At 38.0% G+C, this 12,745-nt stretch overlaps 2 protein-coding genes across 2 annotated transcripts in view; one reads left to right on the plus strand and one right to left on the minus strand.

The window, feature by feature from the left end:
- Window positions 1–12,745, minus strand: part of LOC134789724 (cytochrome c oxidase subunit 5A, mitochondrial) — a 193,582-nt gene that overhangs the window by 27,793 nt on the left and 153,044 nt on the right. The gene's annotated exons all lie outside the window — the stretch shown is intronic.
- Window positions 1–12,745, plus strand: part of LOC134789732 (kinesin-like protein KIF2A) — a 73,680-nt gene that overhangs the window by 21,617 nt on the left and 39,318 nt on the right. The window contains exons 2-5 of the mRNA XM_063760365.1: window positions 12–199; window positions 2,250–2,354; window positions 9,495–9,543; window positions 11,142–11,144. Coding sequence (XP_063616435.1) covers window positions 12–199; window positions 2,250–2,354; window positions 9,495–9,543; window positions 11,142–11,144 — 345 coding nt within the window. The remainder of the gene's footprint in view (window positions 1–11; window positions 200–2,249; window positions 2,355–9,494; window positions 9,544–11,141; window positions 11,145–12,745) is intronic.

Raw genomic sequence — 12,745 nt, forward strand, 5'->3', positions numbered from 1 at the left:
GTGAATTCCAGGCCGCATTCACTCCGCCATCGTGTCCGGCGTCAGCCTGGAGACGCGCTCGGTCACCGTGGAGTGGTACGAGCGCGGCGAGACCAAGGGCAAGGAGGTGGAGATCGACGCCATCCTCGCGCTCAACCCGGAGCTGGCCGGCTCGAGGCACACGCCGCATCTACAGCCTATGCCTAATAAAATTACACGGGTAAGCTCTTTGGACGTTATGCTCTCCTGGTACTTTTACTAAGAACATTTAAAGTGACAAGCCAGTGTAACGCACGTTATTACCCACGCATGTTACCTACTCTGACCAGAGAAAATGTTTAGAGCGACAATTATTTAAAATTTGACTGTTAACAGGTAGAGACACGTAAAACGTGTGCAAACCCTTTGCGATTAACTCATATATTTTATTGCCAAAGTCTCATTGAAAATGAATAAATTTTAAAATATTAGTCGTGCTCTATTTGTAAAGTATTAGCATATTACACACGTGCAGGGATGCCGGAAGGACCCTGATCCATAAAATTGAGGCAGGTCTTTGTACCACTCACCCGTGTCGCAGTTCAGTCCATGACCACGCTCGCTTGCTTGTCGAACTATTTGCCTACTCTAACGCTTGCCATCTTAACTCGAGTGATTTCATCTACTAATCATAACTACTAAACACTCGGCGGTGCATCATTTATATAGAATATGATGAAACCATGCCTTGTTTTCTTCAATTTGCTGTTTATGGTATACTGATTGCTTTAGATACTAGAATATTAAGTAAATTAGTTGTACCTATGAGTAATTTTGCATCTCTTAACAAAGAACATGCTTATAGGTATAGTTATGTAGTATTGTTTATATTCATAGGCTGTACTAAGTTATCAGATAATTGTCAATTTCATGTGTTATGTACACTTTTGGAGTAATCGATGGCAACCCACATTAGTGGGTGAACCATGAATCCGCCATGGATATCGATTAGCTGGCCGCTTCAGCGCGTACCAACCCGCGATCACTCGCATTGTTTGCCCATAAGCACGTTGCTATTCGACGCACAGTCCTTCGCCTCAATCCGGGAAAGCATAATGTGTCTTCCACTTTTGCTATCCTAGTACTTATTACTTGAAATACTACTAGAAATATCAGGATAATTGCCTATACTCAGTGAAATTCGCTCATCAATGACCGGAACCTAGTGTTACGACTGTCATAGAAACTCAAGAACAATGTAGAAATGTTCCCATACATCATCAGCTGGCAGGTGATCATTTTATTGCAGTGCGACAACTTTTTGCTTATTAGTTACTGCACACAACATATCATCCTATATTATAGTGCAAAAAGTTACCGCAATTGTAACTTAGACAGTTTTTAAAGTTACCACTGTTGCTAAGGCAACGCGCACGCCTTTCAAACCACAAATCACAACAGGTAGTGCAACGTAGATTTTACACGTGCTGCGTCATTATCTGAAATGAAATTTTATATCAATATCACTCTGTGTGTTATTAGGGTGCTCGTAAAATATTCACGTGATGTCTGTTTTTGATATATGTAATGTACACCGAATCACTATACAAGTAGCGGCTGTCGATGTTTACCACAACAATGCATTAGTCGCGTGCCGGCCGTCGGTCAGATGATTGATGCCCGACCTTCCGACTTGTACGGCTGTCTGACGCACGGCTCGCATCGATTTTCTATCGCCCTATTAGCAGAACAGCTTCACTTTCCACCCAGACTGGAACGTTAGGGACGCTAGTGTTCCGCAGATTCGATACGATGACCATGTCAGACGACGCCTCGGATAAACCTGTAAGTTTTACTCTCGATTGGAGTTCGATCGGTCTCGTGAAAGCCTAGATTAGATTAGGCTCGCAAACAAGTATCGCGAAAGAATTACGCACGATCGACTGGGCACTTTCGATGTTTCTTTTTGTCTGTCTCCTTGCTGCATCTCCCGCTGTGCGCCAAAAGTTATGTCTAGATCAAAAACTTAACGGGCAGCGCATGTCTACGAGACACTTTCTCTGCTACTTGCGTTGCGCAGTGCTACACAAGTTATTTTTTTCTTTTGCTTAAGTCCAAAGAAGAGCAGCGGGAGACGCAGAGTGTTAGAGACAAGAACGTTACGAGTATGTAGACCTTACTGCTTTTGATCTTGCCGCGGTATTGTCTTAAGTAAGTAGGGTATTAAACACCCACCTGTGGATGTACTCTTACGATCGTTCGAACTCCAATCCTCTGACTGATGCTTGAAGGAGGCATCGGGCTCCTCGTCGGACGACGGCGGGTTCCTGGCGGGCGCGGAGGGCGAGGGCGCCGGCGAGTCCGGCCACACGCTGCCCGTGCGCAACTCTCGGACGGTACGAGCACGGGCTCCGGACGAGAACCACGTCTGTCGTGAATTTTTGTATCTCTTGTTTGCCTAAAGCTTGATTTAAACGGTTCAAGAATTTTCATGCAATATTCAATATATAGAATCGTTACTTTGGTGTTTTTGACTGGTAATAATTGCTACCAGGTATATCTGTCGTAGGCCGATCGTACGATCAGGCAGATCGTAATGTTCCTGTGTAATGTTTTGACGATAGTCACATCAAACCAATATATAGGCAGGATAGGTTCGTTAGGTTGCTTCAGATGCCCGAAGGGCAAACTGCCCAGAAATAGGAGCCACGCGTAGCGGGGCTCCGTCGACTCAGGGAACGAGTCAAAGATTTTCACGTTTCACGATATGCCTAGGAATTTCACGATATGCCTGATCTTACGATCGGCCGCCGACATATCGATCAAAAATTCCACCTTTAAAAGCCAGAACTGAGTTGCACTGCCGTGTGCCGTTCTATATTTTGCATTGTTTCGTTGTCTTTGAATACTGATCTGATGATAATCAATCACTGAATATCGCTTTTTTCTCTTATATATATAAAAAAAAAAATTCATAAATTTTAAGAGATACGAAAATTCATGACATGACAAAGGTTTCTCTCACTCGATCCGAAAACTGTTTTCTACACACTGTTTTATCTTTACGTTGCTCCACGATCTATGATTTGCACACCAAGTGAATAGCTTGTTTTCGTTTCTGATCGATTGTGTTATTGTCATGTTGGCCACACAATACAACCGCCATACCGTGACAAAAATTCAATTGATTGTTCCGTAGTTGTATTGTGAATATTTGAAGCAATTAGAATTAATATTACACTTTGGTATCAAAGTTAAAGGTTAACTTGTAACGAATTTGTTTACAATTGCACTTATTTAATGGCATGACATCATGACGGCGCTGATTCATCTTCCCACACCAATTCCAAAAGGAATGTTTCTTCAAAAACGTATAACCACTGACGGTACTTGTGTAAATATTGGTCGTTTCTTGGTAATACATTTTAGAGGAATAATGGCACAGTCACAATATTACAGATCACGTAATACATTCTACTATGTTTTTATATAATACCTATGGTTGTATCTAGGGGACTTATTATTTCTATTCTTCCACAAATCTTCTAAAAGGACCCATGACGTCTTTTTAAGGTGGACGGTGTGCATGCAAGATTAAAAGATTATGAATGGTAGGTACGCACAAGTCTTCACCAACACCAATGGAAATTTTACTTTATATCTACTTTTCTTTTCCAGCATTTTTTTTAAATAAATGATGATTTTCTTAAAACCGTTTAACTTAAAACAATTTTCTATGGGTAGGGTCAATCGGGATAAATACGTCACTTGAGGTAAATGCGTCTTTTAAACGTTTCTTCTAAACCTGTTCGAAGTGTGGTCACTGAACTTTTATTGTAGACGGATATAATAGTTATAATATGTTACGTTTGGCAGATATCTTCAAAAGACACATTTACCACAAGAGACGCATTTACCCCGGTTGACCTTACATCATTATTATTGAGCCTTTGCTGGTTTTAAGAACCTCACATAGTCAACGGAGGTACATACGTATCTACTTGTACTGTGCAGTCTTTTTATAATACTTTTTTTATCAGTCTGCAGTCGTTCTTGACGTTAGGGCGTGTCTAGTAATTAAGTGTACGATAAATGATGCTAACTTGTTAATACCCTAATGCGATTCATAGGGGATAATGGACTATGAAACAAAGCCAATATATTAGCCCAAAGTGATTAGCTTTCTTCAGTGTACCGTCACTTTCAATATGCTTTTTATAGTGTTTCCAGTTAATTAAATATTTTGAATTATCTACGTCCAATTTTTATGTAGATGCTAGGTAAAAATAGAAAGTAACGTAAAATTGTAGTAAAAGTATGACATTCCTTAATACAATATATTATCTCCGACGTTATGCAACTTTAAATGTAAATAATTATATAGGTACTTATAATTTACTTTCTAAGCATGATTATCGATTAATTTGCTTCTTAGGCTTGAGCATTTTAGGCCCATTGTAAGTTATTAAATGTTTCCCTTATTCGAAATCCTAACGTGTTGTCCCAATGATAAAATAAAGTAACTAGACCACTCATGTGCCGACTGCAAGTTTCATCACAAGGAAACATCCCGGAAAACTTGTTATTATTTATTATAATTTCCTATGGGAAACAATATTTCCGAAAGCTTTTCTAACTATTTAGGACATTTTCCTCAACTTGCACATCTCTAAAGCATCATATAACAGGTCAACCACATGTAAGAGAATCCACGGAATTGGTAGCAATATACCCGACGATATACGTCTAACGAACACTCCTTATTGCTCCCTCATTTGGCACGGGCTCAAAACATCCTCGATTTATGAATGTCGACGCCATCTGAAAGGAGACCGGCTGTTGTTAGACTTGTTAGCTGGGAAAACATGCCTAATTGCGTTGTAATTGAAATTATATCCCAGGATTTCTGCCGTATTCGGTTTACTAGCTTTTTCCTCAATGAGACATATGTTGTATTATTATACAATAATCTAAAAGTAGCATAACAGAATTCGCTGCCCCAATATTACAGGGTTCTATGTTTCACTTTTATCGAACTGAAATTTGAACATTGTCATAGTGACATTAAGTCGAATTTCAACTATCTTGAAAATGTAACATAGAACCTGTAATATTGGGGCAGCGAGATGACAAAGATACACAATCACTAATTGTGGAAACGTTAACTTTATTAAGGTAGCTTCCAAAATGGATTTACTTAAATTAAACGAGAAAAATATATACAAGAATTCGATTGTGTTCTGTAAGTTTACGACAAGCGCCATCTATGTTTTTCTTGAGAAACTAAACAGCAAACCGTCTGCAAATAAACTTTTTCGTTTCATGTATTTTTCATTGAAACATCCCAATCAGTCCGGTCTGGTGGGTGCATTACATTTTTTATAATTACTTTTCATATATTATAGTTTGATATATCGTTATTTTGAATAACGTAATAAATGGCATACTACCGTAATACCTAATTAACGGTATACATAATGTTATTATTGGTATAATGGTCATAAGGTATATTTACACTTCGTCTAATATACATTGCCATAATTATTACATACTCTAAAGCATATTATTTGTTATAACAAGTGATATCACATAATTATTTATGTGGCATAATAGTTGCATGACATAAATGGGTTAGGTTAGGCTGGAACTGCGACTCCGCATAAACGAATAACTACCTAACAAAAGGAGGGTTAGGTTAGGTTAGAACTTTGCCCCTCCGTAGAATAAAATACTCTACGAAAAAAGTGGTTTAGGTTAGGTTTGAACTGCGGCCCCCACAGAACGAAAACCGTGAAAAAATTGGTTACGTTAGGTTAGAACTGCGACCTCCCTAGAATAAAATAGCTAGCAAAAGCAGTAGGTCTGCGTACTAGTTATAAAAAGTATGTAAATCTTATCTTATCTTATTGTTTTCTGGGGCCCTTGCGGATACACTTCGACTCATAGGATCTTTTGCGCAGTTACCCCCTAGAAGAGATCCGTCAACTACTCAAGAGCTTTTCCCACCATATCCATGTGTCGGATGATGGAGCTCATGGGTAGCGTTTTAAAGTCCTTTGGTTCCAGGTATCCTGCTCCAAAGTCCTTCATTCTTTGTCTGGCGAGGGCGTGAATTAGTATGTAAAACTTTACGATATCAGTTATCAGTAAATGAAATATGACAAAAATTTTTATACAATATATGTATTTATACTTGATAAAATTGTATGAAGTATTACGTTATACAAAAATATAATATAACAAATGTAATTATAAAATATGTATATATACTATTTGAAAATTATATTACATTAGGCAGTATATCAATGGCAGTTTAGATGAAATCACAATATACCAAAGACAACGTATAATAAAAATTACATTATAACATACAATAATATATCAAGTGGCGTTATAACAAATGTATGATAGTTTTTTTATAATTATATTAAGCATTACACACCCCGGTCTGGTCAGTGTGATCAGTTTTTTTAAGTTGCGCGCGTGGTTTGACTTCGCTTTTATTTAATAAATTTCTCAATTCTGTCTTAAGGATTCCACCCCCTCGTTATTAAAAAAACGTTCCCTTCGTGCCCCAGGGGCTGAGCATTATTAGGTTTCCTGGCGGGAAGTAAATTGTTCCTAATGGGATCGCAATTCTCTCGACAATTACATTTCAGGAATCGTCCGTGTAATTGCCTTTAATAAAACGAATGTACTTGCGATTTGTCTCTAGTACTAAGTTTTTCATCCTAGTTAACTAGCTTACATGTTTATTAGAAATGCGTAAAGTGATTTACCATCAAATATAATACTGCCCTACTAAGCTAAAAGACGTATTTTCAATAATAATTTAATGCAAATACCGGTTTTTAGCTTACGAGGACAGTAAAGTTCGAAATAACTGGTAGGTCATAACTAACTACATAATGTTGGTATGGCAAATATGTATGAGTTCATATCACCTTGTGATCATTAAGGGCCACTTGCACCATCCCACTAACCCGGGGATAACCGGTTAAACCTGGAGTTACCATGGTTTCCAGTATAATTTGACACTGGGTTAACGGTTTAACCGGTTAACCCCGGGTTAGTGGGATGGTGCAAGTGGCGCTAAGTAAGCTCATTTATAATTTAACTTGGAAGGGAAAGCGAAGGATTCCCATTTCACCCAGGTGATCTAGTGGAGGCGGAAATTACAAGCGCATCCTGCAGTCGGCCTAGATGCATTCGTAATACGGTTCGCAAACCTATGTCTTACATAAACAGGTTGGAATTAAACTTTTAGAAGCGTTTGTGGTAACTGTACTTTATTGCACTGGTATTGTTTTTAGGGTTCCGTACCCAAAGGGTAAAACGGGAACCTATTACTAAGACTCCGCTGTCCGTCCGTCCGTCCGTCTGTCCGTCCGTCCGTCTGTCCGTCCGTCCGTCCGTCCGTCCGTCCGTCCGTCTGTCACCAGGCTGTATCTCACGAACCGTGATAGCTAGACAGTTGAAATTTTCACAGATGATGTTTTTCTGTTGCCGCTATAACAACAAGTACTAAAAACAGAATAAAATAAACATTTAAGTGGGGCTCCCATACAACAAACGTGATTTTTTACCGAAGTTAAGCAACGTCGGGCGTGGTCAGTACTTGGATGGGTGACCGTTTTTTGCATTATGGTACGGAACCCTTCGTGCGCGAGTCCGACTCGCACTTGAATGAAAGCGTGGATCAACTCAAACTGATATAAATAGATCGGATATACAAGTTTTTTGCTGGCGTTGTTTATCATACAATTTTGTTTGACTGTTTATTTTGTAGCAAACTGATTATCAATTTATTATAGACGAATTGAAACGTAGCTAACAAGCGTAAAATTAAACCTGGTTATACAGTAAAAGAGCAAAATAAAATCTTTTCTGACAGTTCTGTCCGTACTTACGGACGTTCATTTGTCAACAGATCATCGTACTTTAATGATAATGATTATAGTTTTCTCAGTCAAATTTTAACTAAGTTAACAAGCGTAAAATGAAACGTTACTATACAATTAAAACACGCAAATTAACCCTAATAAGTCTAATAACGCATCTGGTCAGGAATTACCGTGGTCAATGTTAATTCTGACCGATCGCCAACTGGGTCGCTACCGATTATAATCTAATTTGGGACGGGACAATTATTGTCTAGTAGGAGTTGAAGAAAACTGGCGTTCATAATTGAATTAACAACTAACAACAGCTTATGGTCATCATTAACCAATAATTTAATCATTCTTTTGTGAATAATTATCATTCGTCCTTTGAATTTGCAAATTATAGGTAAAATACGGCTTGTTTTACATTTTGTAAACACGGAAATCACAGAATTATGTGGGACTACCTATTTTTGATCAATATTTTATTCTTCTATATATTTTTTTTGTGGTACTCGCTGACCTTCCAGCAAATTAACAGCGAGTGCATAACGGACAACTGACATGCGCTTTGCACGCGATTTCTTAGATGCAATAGCTAACCTAAAACTTCTTTGTTCTTTCAATATTGAGTTATTGTTATTGTATACAGAAAAAACTATTTTTTTTTAATTCTTTTGTGGTATCCAAAAGGAGAGAGGAAAAGAAAAGTGTTGAGGACCTAATCCTCTTGATAGCACGCTACTTTGTTGAACATCAAACGTACAGTTTCAGCTAGCTTTGATTTATTACATACTATTCTAAGTCAACGCGCCATGGAGCGTAGTATTCTCGGCGTGAAGTTGACCGATCGCATCAGAAACACTATACTACGCTCCAAAACCCAAATAGCTGATGTGGCTGAAACAGCCGCCAAGCTGAAGTGGGACTGGGCGGGACACGTTTGCCGTATGCCGGATGACTTGTGGGCTAAAACAGCAACCAATTGGGTCCCACATCAAACCCGGGGTCGCGGCAAACCTCGAAGGCGTTGGCGAGATGACCTCGACTCCTTTGACAGGAACTGGTGGGAGACGGGTCAAAACCGGGATACGTGGAAAGGGGGGAGGGAGGCCTTTGCCCAGCAGTGGGACACTCTAGGCTCATATAAATAAATAAATAAATAAATATTCTAAGTTACGTAATATTTAGAACAAAAATGCTTATTACTGTAACATGCCCGCATACGGTCGCGCGCGGTGCTATGAACATTTTCGAAAGTGTAACTCAAGTTACTCAAGTAGTGTCCATATGAGAGACTGAATTTTATCCCCTATTTCTTCCCGATGATACCCAGCTTTTTTATAAACTGCTTCAAAAACGTTGGTAGCGATGTGAATAGTGTTTTTAGATTGAAGTGAGCTCGTGGCTAATTTCAGACGCCATGCTAGTCTTCAGTCTGAACTTGGCCACGATTTGTTTGGAAGTGTTTTAGTCAATATATTAGTCCGTCGATTTTTATATTTTATTTGTAAATATTTTATTTTCTATCTTTGACTTCTTTTCGTATCTTGTGTAAGATAGTCTCTGCTGTGTTCTGTTTTAAGTTGCTTTTTGTGTAATCTATAAGTGGTATGTGTTTATTGTTTTATTCACATAATTTTTCTGTTTTAGGACATGACTCGACAATCCATCCACCAATCCATCCCAGTGCCCACGAAAGGTAAGTTTATATGCATATTTTAATAAGAATAGTACCTGCATTTCACGACAAATGAGACGCAAGTGCTATACGATACATATTGCTATTTTTAACTAAGTATTGCAGTTGTAAACGATCTCTAAGCCAACACTAGAATGATAATAAATTAATAAATACTAGAATTATGTAAACGATGTAAAATTGACTTATTTTAATAGTACCGAAGTAAAAAATCAATAATCTGACCAAGCTAACTCTGCAGAGTGTTTGCAATGACAAAGCGTGACAATGTCATAATTAATATCAAATTTCCATGAAAATGTGACGTTTATAATGGCATTCCTCACTTTGTTCTATTAAAATCAATGCAAAGTTATCTTAGACAGATTCTAGAAGGCATTTTGTGCAAGTAAATTTTTTTTATTTTTACGTTCTCTAGATATGTTCGTCGTATTATTTTTAGCAGTTGCAAGAAATCTGTTTGTTGTCCATGAATCATACCTGTGTCCTATGCCGTCGTCCTAAATATAGCACAAAGACTATCCTAATGAGGAGCTCTTAACGGTTCGCGATCTCACAAGATATTAAACTCCCTTTATTGTTCGCTTTGTGAAAAGAAAATGACACACGGTCTGTATGTAAATGTGCTGAGTTTAAGCAGAATTTTGACTCAACGATTGGTCGTTTTCATTTAGCCATTCGTTGTCTTTTCGTAAACGACCTTACGAAGGCATCCATCTTCTGATAGGAAATGATAAACGTACCAAAAAATAACTTTATCTATGGGGGAGAACTGGAAGAGGTTTGGGTTATTCGTCACATTTGGTGGTTATTTACTCGTTTTATTTTGGGCCAATGGACGTATTTACTGAAGGGTCAGGCATTTTTAAACCCTATACAATTTTTTCAATAGGTTATTTTATTTACAGTTTTGAATGCCGTCTCAAGTTATTATTTTCATAGATTTTGATTCTTATCGCCATGTAAAAACGTTTGTTTCACTTTATGATTAAAAGTATCCATAATTGTATTAAAATTACAGTCAGACAAAAAAGAGTAGAACTTAAAGAGTGGCAATACTGTAGTGTCGTCCCGTTTTCTTATATACATTGATTTGAAAGGCACTACACTATAGTATTCCCACTTTTTAATTTCTACTCTTTTTTGTCAGACTATATGCAGGCTATGACACCAAGGGTCTACTCATTCCACGTTCTCTTTTCATTAATAAAATAAAACCATCAAATCTTGGGAAGTCGAAGATGAAGTAGACGTTGCACGAAAATAGAGGTCATTGCTCGGGTCAAGCTGGTTGGTAAACATTGTTCTTAGACAACATCGCAAGCTGATGTTATGCCACTGAATATATAATTTAATAAAGCTAGTTCAGTCATCACCCTGCAGCGAAATGCAAATAAATGCAATACAATACTCTTTATTGCACACCTCACATAGTTTACAATAAATGTACAGTAATATAAACAAATCAATCAATCAATCAATTCATTTATTTGTCGAAAAGCAGGTAATGTTACAAACAGGTGTTACATACATATAATTAAGTGCTCCACTTTTGGCCATATGAGGCATACAAATATTTAACGTGAGTGGCGGTGTAGCTCGTGAGTTACAAATTAATTGTCATCATCCTTAAATAATAATAAAAGTCAACTATTTACATACTGCGTGCTCATCAAATATTGTCAAAATACTAATTGTTAAATGTCAAATTAAGGCCTATATTCTATACATAATAAATTACTTACATGCATCAAAAAAGTTCGCTGTCATTTAAATATTCGTTTATGTCATAGTAGCACTTGGTTTTCAATAAAGTTTTCAACGTATTGCGGAATCTGTTAATCGGTAAAGTTTGTACCGATTCTGGTAGTTTGTTAAAGACAATTGGATAGAGGTAACAAAAGGCGGTCTTATCGCTAAAGAGCGATCTCTTCCAGACAACCTTTGGGTATCGGAAAAATAACGTTTGAATTAGAGTGGCAATCGTAAGGCTAGGTTCACTTCACACGGCGTTAATTTTTCCCGTATACTATTACAAATTTGGCTGTCACTACGGTATTCGATAAAATCCCGTATACGGTATACGCGGGAAAAAATTACGCCGTGTTAACCTAGCCTCTGTTCCGTGACAATACGCAAATCGCTGAAGGTGACATTTGGATTAGGACTGCAGCGGCATTACACTGTTGCCGCTTTACTGCTGCGCCACTCATTTTATATATATGTACTAGCTCCATTCATGCCCCCTTCTTATTGCCCGTAAGGCTAGTCCTGAGATATACGTCAATGAATAGCCCAGTATTATGACACGCCTGACACGGTATCACCGTAGCCGTAAAATGGACGTCATTAAGGCTGGCCTTATCGGAAGACATTGATCTGTATTGATCAAACAGTACGAATGACCCACATCTCGGGTCATCGCACTTGTATCACCTGTATATACTGATACTGAATTAATAAAATTTGGTGGTTTATGGAATATGTATGCGCTTTCGTTTCTTGATATGCTGCTGGATGTATTTCTTTGTCTGTTTAAGATTTGAGCACTGTATAATCGGCTACATAAAAATGGCCGTGTATCAATTTTGTGTAGTTTATTTTACAATTTCTATCTAATTAATTAGTGTTATAAGTTGATGGAAAGAAGATTATAATTGAATGAAATTAATTACGCTACTTTCAGCCACGCAAAATGATAGGCGAAATTGAGTTGTGTGCCTCGTGGCATTAAGTTCGCCTTTTGTACATTAAGTTAGTATTTTGTGCAATAAAGTTTAAATAAATAAATAAATAAAACTAAAAACGGAATTAAACTCTGAATCAAATTAATGACGCTACTTTCAGCCCCGCGAAATGATAGGCGAAATTGAGTTGTGTGAAAACTAACAACGGAATTAAACTCTGAATGAAATTAATTACGCTACTTTCAGCCCCGCTAGCAGGAGATCTAAGGTCCACCACCTTGCATTTTGGAGACAAAGCAAACCGCTTGGAACAGGTGTTCCTGGGGGTGATCTGAGCTGATTAAGCCCGGTTGCCAAGAGGTTCCCCCCAGCAGGTGGGCAGGGGAGGGGGGGTAAAAGTGCCTCCGGCGCGCCTCACTCTAAGCTTTATATCTGCATATATCTGGCAACTATATCAAGTTTGGTGTCTTTTTCGTGTAATTCGAGGATGAAGAATTCATTTCTGTGACTAAATT

The sequence above is a fragment of the Cydia splendana genome, chromosome 4 (genome assembly GCF_910591565.1).
Source record: "Cydia splendana chromosome 4, ilCydSple1.2, whole genome shotgun sequence".
Classification (NCBI taxonomy): Eukaryota; Metazoa; Arthropoda; class Insecta; order Lepidoptera; family Tortricidae; genus Cydia; species Cydia splendana.